This window comes from Gorilla gorilla, chromosome X (assembly GCF_029281585.2).
Source record: "Gorilla gorilla gorilla isolate KB3781 chromosome X, NHGRI_mGorGor1-v2.1_pri, whole genome shotgun sequence".
In the NCBI taxonomy this organism is placed as follows: domain Eukaryota; kingdom Metazoa; phylum Chordata; class Mammalia; order Primates; family Hominidae; genus Gorilla; species Gorilla gorilla.
The window spans coordinates 130,258,426-130,273,721 of NC_073247.2; the positions used below are offsets into that span (position 1 = coordinate 130,258,426).

Sequence of the window (15,296 nt, forward strand, 5' to 3'; positions counted from 1 at the left end):
ATAGATGGGAAAGACAATAAGGGCTGTTGGGGAGCGAGGAGGGCTATGCTATCATAAGAATCAGGTGAGCTAGTGTGGGTTGGTAATAAATATGACCCACTGGTCTCATGGAAAGTATGACTTTTCCCTTAGCTGTTTACTTTAAGAAAGGTCAGTGTCCTGAATGCAGTTTGTATTTAGATTCTTATGCCAAGATTTTCCCCAGAAAATAATCTTTATGAAAAGATGTTCATGTCTATTTTGGCAAGTTGGGTTCCGCTAGTTAAAAAGATGCCCCCCCCCGCACCCCACCCCCACCCCCCCTCCACATCATCATTAGATTGTAGTTATGCAAAGCTCCTTCAGTAATTGGAGTTCCTATTGGGGAAGAGACAAAGAGATGAGCTGCTGAAAGATGGTCACATTTGGAACAAACAGGCCATGGTCATAACAAAGTCAAATACTCTTTATTTGAACCTTATGAAGAAATTTCTTACAGGCTGGACACAGTGGCTCATGCCAGCACTTTGGGAGGCTTGATGGTTGGATCACTTGACCTCAGAAGTTTGAGACCAGCCGGGGCAACACGGCAAAACCCCGTCTCTATAAAAAATACAAAAATTAGCCTGATGTGGTGGCACACACGTGTAGTCCCAGCTACTTGGGAGGCTGAGGTGGGAGGATTGCCTGAGCCCAGGGAGGTTGAGGCTGCAGTGAGCTGTGATCAAACTACTACACTCCATCCTGGGCGACAGAGTAAGACCCTGTCTCAAAAAAAAAAAAAAAAATCCTTACAGTTATGGTTCCATTATTGACATGCTGTATACGGTTCCTCTCTAGAAGTCTCTAATCTACAGTGGTGGCATCTCTCACTTCTGTGAATCATAACACAACTTTTGCTTCTCCTCATATTCACACACCACTCTTGACAGTTACCTAGTCTCTGATCTTACAGGGTTTATGAATAAAACTAGAAGGCAAGATGAAATGATCTGAGACCACATAAATCGATATGGTGAAATTCTTCTGATTGATCTAATGGGAAATAGAGGGACTCACACATTTTAGTGTGCAAACACACTTGTACAGTTCCTTTTTTGGAAGAAGATATGGCTATCAAAGGGCATGATAGATGCACAGAAATTACAACAGTCTGGGATCAGCTCTCACATCTTGGGTTTATCTACCTTCCCCACGAGACTGTGAACTTCTCAAGGGCAAGGTCTGTTTTTTTATTCACCTCTGCATTACCAGGGGCTAGCACAGGGCCAGAACCTCAGTAGGAACTCAATAAATGCATCTTTATGTTGAACTCACTTTGTTTTCTGTGCTGCCGGAAATTGCATGCCCCCAGTGGCCATTTTGAGTGCAAAGTGTTATTTTAAGATGCTCTCTAGAGAAAGCACTCTAGGCTCTGCTTACAAATGTCTGAGAGGAAAGGAGAGCCGAATGACTAGGGGATCTGGAGAAATTCCTAAGTGAAGGTCGTGGAGAAATGATGGGAAGGAGAGACTCACCTCTTTTTGAGTGTGCTACTTCTATCCCAAGACTGTTGTTATTTTTCGTAAGAAAATGCTCAGATGTCATTGAAGCTGTAGTCTGACTGCAATACTGCAAAAAAGCACTTTTGGGCTAATCATTCTCTTTCTGAAACCAGTAGTTGCCATGTTCCTCCTTGTGCTGAAACTCAATTTGGAGGATGGGGTGGTGGTAGTGGTGGTGTGGTGGTGCAGGGATGTTTTTGAATTGGCCCTGTGCCCTACTGCTCAGCTTTCTGCCTGCTTTCTGGTATCCCTCCCAGTGTGATAAAGGAGAGGTTCTATGATGCCAGTGTTCACTTCAGACTTGCAGAAGAGACATTCTTAGAATTCTTAAGGAGAACTAGTTTCTAAAGTAAAAGATTTACCGGTAAACTAATGACCTTTGGTATGATATTTAAGCAGAAGTAACCCAGGCTCATTTTGCATTGCTTACAGATAAATATTATGTGATTATTCTTGTGTCTTACACATTTCTAATGATAACATAAATATGCCTGCTAGTCAAATGTGCTTTTGGATACATGAGTGGTTGGATGGTTGCATATATACATTCATGTACATTTTTATGTATTTTAGTATTACAAGCATGGTTTTATATTTATACACATACAGTTAACGATGATAAAAGATCAGTCATCCTGTACTGTGAATGTACAGGAACCACCACAAAATTGTACAGTCTAAGTGGTGATGCTATTAGTGACCCTCAGTGAGGATCCATTGTTTCCTCTCTTTGGACCAGGAAGTGGACTGCAACTGAATCTATTCTGATGAGTTTCCTTTTTTGCTATCTGTCCTTTCCACTTACATTAGAAATAAAATTATCTCAATTTATGGAGCTGTGCATTTCTTCCCATTTGTAGAATTTGCACATAGAAAGCTCATTGAGATTTGGTCCTTAGTGGCCTGAGTAAGCAATGGAAAAGTGTACTGCATCCCACACCATGGTACCAAAATTGGCATTTTTATTTTACTAGAGATAGAAAAATGCAATTTATTCTCCTTTATGGGATGATATGAAGCTTTCTTTTTCAATAAATGTTTTCAATGAAGAAGATATTTGATTTGAAGAAAAATATGAAGTAAATGATAATACAGATGGTGTGGCAAATATGAGGATTATATGTGAATAAGTTCGGGAAACTAATAGAAACAAGGATTAGGAGTTGGGAGACCTGGGTTTGAATCCTGGTTCAGCTCCTAATGTAGACAGATGAACTTAGGCCTCTGAGCCAGTTTCCTGATGGATAAAGTTGAAATGATGGTATTTTCCTTGTCTACTTGACAAAGCGTTTGGTAGCAAACAGAATGCATATGAAAGTGTTTTCTTAAGACTGCAAAGTGACCTTGAAATGAATTAACAAAAAATACTAATATTATTAGCAAGTTATTCAAGAAAACTTAGGAGTCAGTGAATGAAAACTTTTAAGAACAAATCGTTTTGTTTTGTTTTGTTTTCCCCATGGTGAAAACTGAGTTGGTTCCAAATTTAGGTTGACGGTTTTCCTGTCACTACTTACGGGAAGAAGACTGAAACATATGCTCACTTCTCTCCCGATTGCATAAATGCCTTCGCCTTTTACTTAGCACTGCTCCGGAACTGTATGGAAGTTGCTATTATTTGAATGTTTAAGGTACCATTTATTGTAACGGGTTTTTGGAGTTATGAAAAAGCGCCTTTGCAGGCCAATCAGTGTGCACACTGGCAGAAAGGATAAATTACAAACCTGAAAGAAAGACCCTCTTTGAGTGTATTGGAAGCTTTTATGTATAAGTCTAATAATAGAATGAGAAAGCTGAATGAGAAAGTTAGATAAGGGATATGATGGAGACTGCAGGGCAGAACCACCATTAAATCATGATAATTCTGTAGGTCAAAGGTTTTCTTTGTCTCTGTTGCCTGCAGAGTTATAACTGAATCCTACTGGAAGGGAAATGTAGGGTTCAGTCCCTTCTCATCTTTCTTCTTGGAGAGATGAATCCTGATTCACAGGCCTAAATCTTCTATTAGGGGAAGCTCTGTGGGACCCAGAGTAGCCACCCTAACTTTTCTGCAATTGAGCTACCCCTGACAAAAAAAGTAGGCGTGAAGACCCAGAATGCTTAGTTTAATCAGTTTTAAATGAAAAGTGAAACTTTGTGTTCTATAACATAAATATATGTCCTTCAAAACATGTGGTGAGCTGTGTTTCATTTTTAGAAGGTATATACATTTAAATAAATGAGTAATTCAGGAATTGGAGAACATTACGCTAAGTGAAATATGTCAGGCAAAGAAAGACAAATACTGCATGATCTCGCTTACATGTGAAATCTAAAACAATCAAACTCATACAAGCAGGGTAGAATGGTGGTTACCAGGGGCTGGGGGCAAAGTGGGGGAGATGGTAGTCAATGGTGGGTTACAAAGTCTCAGTTAAACAGGAAGAATAAGTTTGGTTTTTTTGAGATCAATAGTATAGCATGCTGAATATGCCTAATAATTGAGTACTGTACATCTTATCACTAAGAATAAATTTCTCATGTTCTCATCACAAGAAATGTTAAATATTTGAGGTGATAGATATAACTAGCTTAATTTCATCATTCTACATTGTATTAAAAATCATAACACCACTTTGTACCCCATAAGTTAAAAAAATAAGTGATTCATTTTGACATATTCTTTCCATATTAATTTGGAGCTACATTAGAAAGCTGAAGGAGGGCCAGGCATGGTGGCTCATGCCTGTAATTCCAGTACTTTGGGAGGTCAAGGCGGGTGGATCACCTGAGCTCAGGAGTTCGAGACCAGCCTGGCCAACATGGTGAAACCCTGTCTCTACTAAAAATACAAAGATCAGCTGGGTGTGGTGGCAGGCGCCTGTAATCCCACCTACTCGGGAGGCTGAGGCAGGAGAATCGCTTGAACCCAGGAGGTGGAGGTTGCAGTGAGCTGAGATCACACCATTGCACTCCAGCCTGGGCAACAAGAGCAAAACTCCATCTCAAAAAAAAAAAAAAAGAAAAGAAAAGAAAAGAAAAAAGAAAGCTGAAGGAGGATTTTCTTTTTTTTCTTTTTCAAATATACTTGAAGTAGGTACTTGTGAAATTATTGTACAGAGAAGTTGACAGATTCATCAGGTTAAAACATTGAAATTTGAGGACTGTTTTTGCAATCTGTACTAGGAAAATGGTTGGCACCAAAAGCAAGACTTAGATTATTTTTAGTGCCTCAAGCTTGCTTTCTTAGATAGGACTTATTCATTCAACTTCTCTGAGAAATTGATCTCAGACTGTGAGCGTTAGAGCTGGAAGATGCAGTCAGTTTCCTTTTGAGTCCATGGAAACACGGTAGATATGGCCGAAAGGGGTCAGATTTTTCTGTCAGAAAATCTGAATTTCTCAGATAGGATTTTTTCCTTTTATTTCAACTCATTTTGCAGTAGTATTTGCAGACATGAGAGGGATGATCAACTTGCTTTGATCTTTGTAGACATGGGTCTACAAATCCAAATTTAAGACTTGAAATAAAGCATAAAGGTTAGGATCTTTTAGATTTGTTGAACACTGAGCTCATTGGTCAGAGTAGTTTACTTTAATCTTTCTAAATAATCTTCTACAGGAAACTCTGAGATGCCCTTCAGATATGGAAATTGGGTATAGCTGTGACCTGTTGTGAACCATGTATAAAAACTATTCTCAACTTTTCTATGGATGTAGTGATACTAGAGACTACCTCAAATACTATGTACAAAAATACAAGTATAATCCCGATGCTATTATAATATTAAGTCTTAATATAAATTATATTTGGGGTTTTTATACAGTTTTTATTATAAAATTTTAAGGAAATAATTTCATATGAAACATCATCATTAAAAATTACTACTGTCTGCCCAGCTTGATTTAGAATAGAGTGTTGAGATATGGCTCTGGTTGAATCTGAATATCTCAAAGTTCATCAGCAATTAATGACTGGATGTCTACCGTGTGCCAGGTATTCTAAGTGCTGGGATTAAAGAAGTAAACAAATAAAAGAAAATCCCTACCCTCAAATAGTCAGAGAGGTGAAATAGATGGTATATCAGATTGTGGTAAGTTCAATGAAGGAAAAAAAATGATAGGAAGGTAAATAGTGGGATCCCATTCCCAGTTCAGTACCATGCACATGAGAATCTTGGTATATTTCTTTCTTCTTTTTTCCGCCCCCCGCTCCCCCACAGTTGCAGGGGTCAAGGGCTGGTGATGTGCACGCATGACAGCTGTGGGTGCATGTACAGTAGTGATGGCCAGTGGTGGAAGTCAGGGTCACCTCATATGGCTGTGGAGGTTGAGGCTTATGGCATGCACACCTGTGACAATCAAAACTAGTGATGATAGACATTGAAGTCAGTTGCATGTGTACACACAGCTGCAGGGTCAGCCATGGGTGTGCAGAAGTGGGTGCCGTCTTTGTGTATTTCTGAGGGGAAAAAGAAAAGCAGAGCCTTTGCAGTCACAGACCTGGGTTTGAATTCCAGTTCTGAAGGCAGGCAAGTTACTTAACCTCAGTTAGGTCCAGAGTCTCTGCATCTGTAAAATGGGGATAATGATTCAATCTGTTTCATATTGCTATGAGTGTTACATGAAAAAATGTACAGAAAGCGCTTAGCACAGTGCCTGGCATATAGAAAGGGCTCAGTAAATGTGAACTGTTACCACTACTCTTATTATGTTACATCCTGGCTTTCTTAGCATCACTGACCCTGCCTCTTGTTACTTTAGCTTCAGTCTGGGTCCTACTGTCAATGGCCAGCTCGCCTAGAAGTCCAGCAGGGACCCACTGACTTTGTCACCTTGAACCTAACCCTTTCATAACCTGCCCATGGGATCAAGCATCTCTAGTATCTATGCCTGCCCCAGCTATGCTGGAACTTAGTATGCCCATGGGACAGTGTCCCTGGTACAGAGTAGGAACATGAATGTTGATACTTTCTCCTCCAACGTTGCCCAGAGAGTAGTACAGATGCAGTAAATACCAACAGGCACACTTCCAAGTATGCCACTTTTTGTTTTACTTAAAATTCAATAATTTTTAGAAGGCACACAGATTAAGTAGAATAACACAGTTCTATTTCTCCAGAACTTTTTTTTTTTTTTTTTTTTGGAGAGACAGGATCTTGCTCTGTTGCCCAGATATAAAGTGGCACAATCACGGATCACTACAACCTCAACCTCCCAGGCTCAAGTGATCCTCCTGCCTCAGCCTCCCGAGTGGCTGGGACTACAGGCATGGGCTATCACACCCAGCTAATTTTTGTACTTTTTGTTGAGATGGGGTTTTCTCATGTTGCCCAGGCTGATCTCTAATTCCTGGGCTCAAGTCATCCACCTTCCTCAGCCTCCCAAAGTACTGGGATTACAGGCATGAGCCACCATGCCCAGCCAGAACTCTTTATCTTTAGCAAGAGAATGTCTGTGTGTGTGTGTGTGTGTTTATGTGTGTGTGTGTGTGTGTGTGTGTGTATGTGTTTGTGGTATGTGTCTAGCTATGAAGAATATTTCTCTTGTGAAACTGTCTCAATTAAGTACTTAAAAGTATCAGTAATCCCTTCCTTTGAGAAGTAATGTATCTTTAGTACAAAGAAAGTTATTTAACTCTTGTGAGTTTGATCATAATAACTTTACTTTTGTCTCTTATAAAGGAAAAGGCCAAAGTTGTTGAGCCCCTGGACTATGAGAATGTTATTGCCCAAAGAAAAACCCAGATTTACAGCGACCCCCTCCGAGATCTGCTTATGTTCCCAATGGAAGATATATCTGTGAGTTCACAAACACTTCTTTAAAGAAAAAAAACCCTATTTTTCAAGCCAGTTCTTACAGCAAAAATGTTCTTTGTGTTCCAGATCTCGGTGATAGGTCGTCAACGCAGAACGGTGCAGTCTACTGTACCAGAAGATGCTGAAAAGAGGGCCCAGAGTTTATTTGTTAAAGAGGTAAGAGGCTCAAAGGCCACAGAAGAATATTCTTCATATATTTAAAATATATACAGTATTTATATGTCTTTATGTATTTGTAACCTGTTTATAAATAAATAAATGTAAAATATTTAAAGTAGTCTTCCTTTAATGTAAAGGTAAAATAAAATTACTAACATTAACTGTCCTAAATAACAAGTCTATATGATGTTAACAAGTCTATATGATGATAAAGCTTAAACATTTCCACAAGGTGCATATGACCTTAGTGTTTTCCTTTTGGATTTGAATACTCTTTGCACTGAGAGTCAGAGTATTCCAAAGGCATATGAATTGGGATTTATTGCCACCAACTGGGTAAGAGAGACACAGTTAATCCATAAAGGAAGATCCCAGTACCAGTAATTGCCAAATGGTTTTAGAAAGCCTGTCGGCATAGTACCAGAGTTTTAAAAAGTGGATATATATGTACTTTTCCTATATTTCAAATTCAAGATTCCTGTTTTCTTTCAGTGTATTAAAACCTATAGCACAGATTGGCACGTGGTAAACTACAAGTATGAGGACTTCTCTGGGGACTTTCGAATGTTGCCATGGTAAGTTTAGCATTCCAGGGAAACATGCAACAGGAGAATTATTAAGCTTTTTTACCTTGTTAAAACCACTTGTGAGGCCGGGTGCGGTGGCTCACGCCTGTAATCCCAGCACTTTGGGAGGCCGAGGAGGGCAGATCATGAGGTCAGGAGATCGAGACCATCCTGGCTAACACGGTGAAACCCTGTCTCTACTAAAAATACAAAAAATTAGCCGGGCGTGGTGGCAGGCGCCTGTAGTCTCAGCTACTTGGGAGGGTGAGGCAGGACAATGTTGTAAACCCGGGAGGCAGAGGTTGCAGTGAGCGGAGATCATGCCATCGCACTCCAGCCTGGGCGACAGATGGAGACTCCGTCTCAAAACAAACACCACTTGTGAAACCTTTCAGTTATAATTTGTAATAAAGCAAATCTTCAAGTAACCTGCATGTTTGGTTAAGTGCAGTGTTTTGGTTAATTGAATAGGTTTTAACTTTCCTCTTTGAAATTCCAAAATGTATGAGAGCTCACTTTTTGGCTTTAGTGAACCTGTATTGATCATAAACTAAAATATAGCTGATGGTGGATAATGTAGTGAGCATTTTCCAGTAGTGTCAGTGAAAAAGCTTGATGATAATTAGTTCAGTTTGATGAACCTAGCCATCCCTTGGAAAAAGTGCATCTCTTTCAGTTGAATTGAAGGAATGGCATGAGCACACTGGCCCAGGAGCCAGACTGTTGGGGCTCAAATCTTATTTCTACCACTTACTAGCTGGATGACCATGGCTCAGTCACTTAACCTGTTTGAGCTCTCCATTTTCTCATCTCTGCACTAATTCCTCACAGGATGTCATATGGGAAATGTTTTTGGAACAAATAGCAGAGGAATAAGACATTTGTTTAGCCTTTTGTAGTTTTCAGAGCACTTTCCAAAAGAGGAGAAAACTGAGTCCTATATGACAGCCTGGTCCTTGGGGAAAAAAAAAAGAAAAAGAAAAAGAAAACAGAGTCCTAAAATGACCAGTCCAAGGTCATACAACAAACAAATGCAAGAGCCAGAATTACACTGTTGCTTTTTTTTTTTTTTTTTGTCACCCAGGCTGGAGTGCAGTGGCGCGATCTCGGCTCACTGCAACCTCTGCCTCCCGGGTTCAGGCGATTCTTCTGCCTCAGCCTCCTGAGTAGCTGGGCTTACAGGCACCCGCCATCACCCCCAGCTAATTTTTTTTTTTTTTTTAATTTTTGGTGGAGACGGGGTTTCACCCTGTTGGCCAGGCTGGTCTTGAACTCCTGACCTCAGGTGATCCACCCGCCTCTGCCTCCCAAAGTGTTGGGATTACAGGTTTGAGCCACCACGCCTGGCCTGTGTTGTTTTTTGACCCAGGGAAGGAGAAGTTCTGCCACCACTAACAGCTCTGGCACAGGTTCCTTAGCAACTTCTGCCCTCCCTAAGTTTCTGGGCTTAGTTATGTCTTTGCTGCTGGCCACATATGTGGAAGTCCTTACAGAAACAGAAACTTACAGTAAGTTTACTCAAAGGGGATAATCTGAATTTGGAAAGGAGAATAGGATGTCTTGGCATTTTCTCGTTTGTGAAAGAAAGAAATCTGCTCATCTTGCTTTTACTGTTGTTGTCATTATTGTTGTGTTTTTGTGTTGTTTTTCTTTTTTTTTTTTGGTCTGTTTAGTGTCTAAGACAGTTCTCTTATATTTGCAGTAAATCTTTGAGACCAGAAAAGATTCCTAATCATGTATTTGAGATAGATGAAGACTGTGAGAAAGATGAGGTAAGAATGGGGGCAACAGTGGGGGTAACTGTGCTAGTTTCCTCACGGTCACTTTGCTGAAAAAGATTTCAAAGGGAATTTCTTGAGAAAATATGAAGGAAATAATTATTTTGGAATGATCTGTGGCCAGCTTTCAAACCGGGTGCTTTTCAATTTTTTTTTTAATTACTGTATTTCCAAGTAGGGTTTAGGAAAAAAAATCAAGTGAGAGGGGCTATGATTTGTACATAAACATGTTCCACCACCTGTGGGACATGCTTGTGGAGTTGCTTTTCTTGAGTTGGGCATGTGGTGTGGTGATTCATCTGGACTCTCCTGCCTGATAGATTCCTCTTGGGACAGATGGCCCGGATGTCTGTGACATTTCGAGGTGCAGTTCGACTGTTTACATAATGCAGAAGATTTCCCAGAAGAGAGCCCATACCATTCAGTAAATACTGAGTGCCTACTGTGTGCATAGCACAGAGCCTTTCATTCTACAGTCAACTATTTTAAATCCTCACGGGGAAGAGGGGACTTTATGTTTTAATTAGGAAATGGGCAGGGCCTCATTCTGTGCCCCTAAATGTTTCGCTAATTAGATGGCAGGCTGGCTGTTGTTTTACTGATAATTTTTATTCTATTTCAGGACTCATCTTCTTTATGTTCTCAGAAGGGTGGTGTGATAAAACAAGGCTGGTTGCATAAAGCAAATGTAAATAGTACCATCACAGTAACCATGAAGGTAGGAAGTAGTTATTATATTATTCCATCATTTTAACGATATTGGCATAAGTAGCCTATCTGGAAACAATATTTATTTTACAAAGAGCCCTAGCAAAAAAAAAAAAAAAAAAAAAAAAGGAGAGGATTCTCACAGACATATGGAATTTAAAAAATCTAAAACATCAGGATAAATTTAGAAGTGCAACTTTTTAAAGACATATAATGTAATGATTATCTGGTGAATCAGGATGTTTAAAAAGGAGGCTGTCAGTTGAAGGAGGAAAATAGCTTTGAAAAATGGGCATCAAAGTTTCATATGTAGAAATGACCTTAATGAGTGGAAGGACAAGTAATCCATTTCTTTAGCAAATATTAATTAGGTACTTATTACATATTAGTCACTATGGGGAAATATGTAGATATCTAAGATGTGGTCCCTGGTCTCAGCCTCCAGACTAGACAAGAAATATACTATTTTAACTAGTACACAAAGCAGTCCTTTAGTGCAGTCGGAACAGTCTAACTAGAAAGTTTTGTAGTTTGACAGGATAGTGAGTTTGCATAAGGGGTTTAAGTGAGATAAAAGTTGAAACGTTGAAAAGGATAAAATTGGGCTGGGTGCAGTAGCTCACACCTGTAGTCCCTCCTTCTTTGGGAGGCCGAGGTGGGTGGATTGCTTGAGGGCAGGAGTTCGAGACCAGCCTGTGCAACATGATGAAACCCCATCTCTACAAAAACTACAAAAATTAGCCTGGCGTGATAGCACACACCTGTAGTCCCAGCTACTCAGGAGACTGAGGTGGGAGAATCCCTTGAGCCTGGGAGAAGCCCTTGATCCCAGGAGACGGAGGTTGCAGTGAGCCAAGATGGCACCACTGCACTCCAGCCTGGGCAACAGAGGGAGAGTGTATCTCAAAAATAAATAGATAATTTTTTTTTTTTTTTTACAAAAAAGGATAAAATTGTGCAGAGCCTTGAACACCTTGGACATGAGGTTCACTTATTTGGGAGGCTGTAAAGAGCCATTAAAATCCAAAGGGAAAATAAGCTACATGAGGATTCTGAGCAGAAAAACAAATTATGCTCTGATACCAAATATAACTGTTCTTTCAGATATTCAATATAAAATCATGTGGTTTTCTGAGGATGATTCACACTTGCATTAAGTATTGAAGGTCATTCTATCTTTCACACAGGCTGCAAGTAGAAACCATGGGTATCTACCAAGGGAAGACTCAAATTTTATCTTAATTTAATATTTTGCCTGCTGCCTTCCTTTTGGTGATCATGTCCTGTTCTCACTTTCATTTTCAAGCCCTGAAAATAATGAATCCAAGTTGTAGGATACTTCCTGTATATCGCTTGCACCTAAGCATGGGCATCAGCAAGTGGTGATAATAAGAGAAACCATTTATTAAGGACTTAATACGTACCAGGCACCATACTGGGTGTTTTATATTCTGTATCTTGTTTAATTCTCATGGCTGCCCTATGCAATAGGTACTGCTAACTATTCTTAGTTTATAGATTTGGAAAGTGAAGCTCAGAGAAATTCAATAATTAACCCAAGGTCCCACAGCTCCAAGTTTTCAGAGGTAGGATTTGAACCTAGGTAGGCTGATGTCAGAGCCTATGCTCTTAATCAGTATACTATCAGTGCTCACCAGCTGAATGAGACTCAAGGGTTTATTAACAATATTTTTCCTGCCAGAGTTATCAGGTTCAGAAATGTACGTGTGAAGGTTACATTTCTGTGTGGATTATCAGAAAATGGTTGTATCGTTTTTGACTGCAGTCCCTTTCCCACAGATTCTCAAAATATTCAAATAGGGCCAGGCAGGAGGCTCATACCTGTAATCCCAGCACTTTGGGAGGCCAAGGCAGGAGGATCGCTTGAGCCCAGGAGTTCGAGGCTGCAGTGAGCTATGATCACACCACTGCACTCCAGCCTGGGCAACAGAATTAGATGCTGTCTCTAAATTAAATAAATAAATGCATGAAGGAATGGATGGTTTTACCCACATTTAAGCCTTAGCCTCACATAAAGTAAATGTGCAAAAATCTGGATTCATAAAATAAGATGTTAGGAAATTAATATCTTTACAGAATAATTCACCACAGATTCCTTTAGTTTAATACCTTTCAACTTTAATTTGCCTTACAAACAACTTCTAATTTTGTAGGAGTCCATATATTATAAGCCAAAAAGCACATGCTTTACATTTTCTCTCATAATTTGTGAAATACACATTGATTGATTGATGTGATAGGAGGAATTGATGGCCTCTCAAAGATGTCCATGTCTTAATCCCTGGAACCAGTCAATGGTCCCCTACATGGCAAAGAGGAATTAAAATTACTAATCGGCAGGAGGGACGGTATCCACAATTATGCAGGTGGGCCCAGTGCAATTTCAAGAACCCCATAAGTGGAAGAGGGAGGCAGAAAAGGACAGTCAGGGAAAGAGATGTGAGAACAGAAGGAGGGCCAGAGAGAGATGCTGTCTTGCTGGCTTTGAGGGTACAGAAAGGAGTCACAGGCCGAGAAATGCAGGCAGCTTCTAGAAGCCGGAAAAGGTAAGAAAATGGATTCTCCCATGCAGCATCCAGAAAGGAACATAGCTCTGCTGACACCTTGATTTTAGCCCAGTGAGACCCATGTCAGACTTCTAACCTGCGAAACTATAAGATAATAAATTTGTGCTATTTTAAGCCATCAAATTTGTGGTAATTTATTACAACAGCAATAGGAAACTAATACAATTAGTTAGGCAGAGGTTGATTGTTCAGCTTGTGTGTTTCTTATCCTTGAGCTTGGAAACTCTAGCACTAACAGTGACCAGGCAGGAGCCATAAATTCATAGAGTGTGTGGTGGGTCCGAGGCAACCTGGTGACCACATAGCCCACAGCTGAAGGGGACAGCTGCCACTTGTCTCCAGCTAATTGTTGTTTTGCTGCAGCTGAGCTAGGCTCTTTGCTTTGCCTCTTTTTATCCTCAGCTGCTCATATTCTGTGTGTGTGTGTGTATGTGTGTGTGTGTGATCATTAACATATAAAAACTTTTTTTTTTTTTTGAGATGGCTCCTAGCTCTGTTGCACCAGGATGGAGTGCAGAGGTGCAATCTCAGCTCACTGCAACCTCCACCTCCCGGGTTTAAGCCATTCTCCTGCCTCAGCCTCCTGTGTAGCTGGGATTACAGGTGCACGCCACCATGCCTGGCTAATTTTTGTATTTTTATTAGAGACGGGGTCTCACCATGTGGCCAGGCTCGTCTCGAACTCCTGATCTCAAGTGATCCACCTGCCTCAGCCTCCCAAAGTGCTGGGATTACAGGTGTGAGCCACTGTGCTCGGCCTATTTCTTTCTTTTTAAAAAATCTCTACCAAACATCAGGCAAAGGAAGGAAAAGAGGAATAAACCAAGTTAATTGGTCATATGAAGCTACACAACTTTTATCTTTATTTTTATCATTTATTTATTTGTTTTTGAGACAGTCTCACTGTGTCGCCCAGGCTGGAGTGCAGTGGCGCGATCACGGCTCACTGCAGTCTCAAACTCCCAGGCTCAAGCAATCCTCCCACTTCAGCCTCCCAAGTAGCTGGGACCACAGGCACATAGCACCGTGCCCAGCTAATTTTGTTTGTTTGTTTGTTTTTGGTAGAGATGGGGTCTCCCTATGTTGTGCAGGCTGGTCTCAAACTCCTGGACTCAAGTGATCCTCCCACCTTGTCCTCCCAAAATTCTGAGATTACAGGCATCAGCCACCATGACTGGCTACTACACAGCTTAAAAAAAGTTAATAGGAAATACTTTGAAATGCAAAGGCCATATTGAGGTTTGGGAACTGTTTCTGGTTATGAGTTTCATTTATCCCCACTCTTTTCCATTATAAATTATGAATCTCCATGTTGGATTTCAAACTCTTCTGATTTCATCTCCTGAGCCATAGCAGTAGTGTTGTATTTCAGAATTTGTCACAGCTAGAATGGGAATCAGAGGAAGGTTCAGCTAGAACCTTCTGAGGCATTTTGCCAAGATTACTTTTTCCCCTAATAATTGTATTTTGGGCCAGGCGTGGTAGTTCATGCCTATAATCCCAGCACTTTGGGAAGCCAATATGGGAGGATCACTTGAACCCAGGAGTTTAAGACCAGCCTAGGCAACATAGCGAGACCCTGTCTCTACAAAAATGAACAAAATTAGCCATGTGAATTGGTGCTCCCCTGTAGTCCCAGGTACTTGGGACATTGAAGTAGGAGGATCACTTCAGCCTGGGAGGTCGAGGCTGTAGTGAGGCGAGATTGAGCCACTGCACTCCAGCCTGGGTGACAGAGTGACACCTTATCTCAAAAAAAAAAAAAAGTGTTTTAACTGTTATTTAGTTCAACATTATTGAAATTAGTTGGAACTGCAGTGTTGACACATCATTTTTTCATGTTCTCTTTCTGTATCAATACAGGGCAAGTGAGTGTATGGGGCAGAGGATTGAAAAGGGGGAGCAGTTTTATAGTTTCCAGGCTAGAACTTGAAGTGAAGGCCAAAGCACAAGTCCAGGCCTATGAACTAAGGCACACTGGGAGAGTCTGGTTTGTACCTTTCAGTGCTCTGTTACAGGGTGGGGGATCATATAAGTTCTTCCTGCATCACGTCTGGATTGTTTCAGGCATAGGAGGCTAAAGCTAAAGATGAGGTGAGCAGCTGACCCAGCTCTTGGATAATTGGAAAAGGCAGAGGCAGAAGAACTGAGACAAAGGGTTGACAGAGTTTGAGAG

At 40.6% G+C, this 15,296-nt stretch overlaps 1 protein-coding gene across 4 annotated transcripts in view; it reads left to right on the forward strand.

Annotated features, from left to right (window-relative positions):
* DOCK11 (dedicator of cytokinesis 11) overlaps positions 1 to 15,296 on the forward strand; it is a 190,080-nt gene that overhangs the window by 39,776 nt on the left and 135,008 nt on the right. For all 4 annotated transcript variants that reach the window (XM_031006107.3, XM_063703173.1, XM_055376223.2 and 1 more), the window contains exons 2-6: positions 7,187 to 7,303; positions 7,388 to 7,477; positions 7,973 to 8,055; positions 9,749 to 9,818; positions 10,447 to 10,542. In XM_031006107.3, coding sequence (XP_030861967.2) covers positions 7,187 to 7,303; positions 7,388 to 7,477; positions 7,973 to 8,055; positions 9,749 to 9,818; positions 10,447 to 10,542 — 456 coding nt within the window. The remainder of the gene's footprint in view (positions 1 to 7,186; positions 7,304 to 7,387; positions 7,478 to 7,972; positions 8,056 to 9,748; positions 9,819 to 10,446; positions 10,543 to 15,296) is intronic.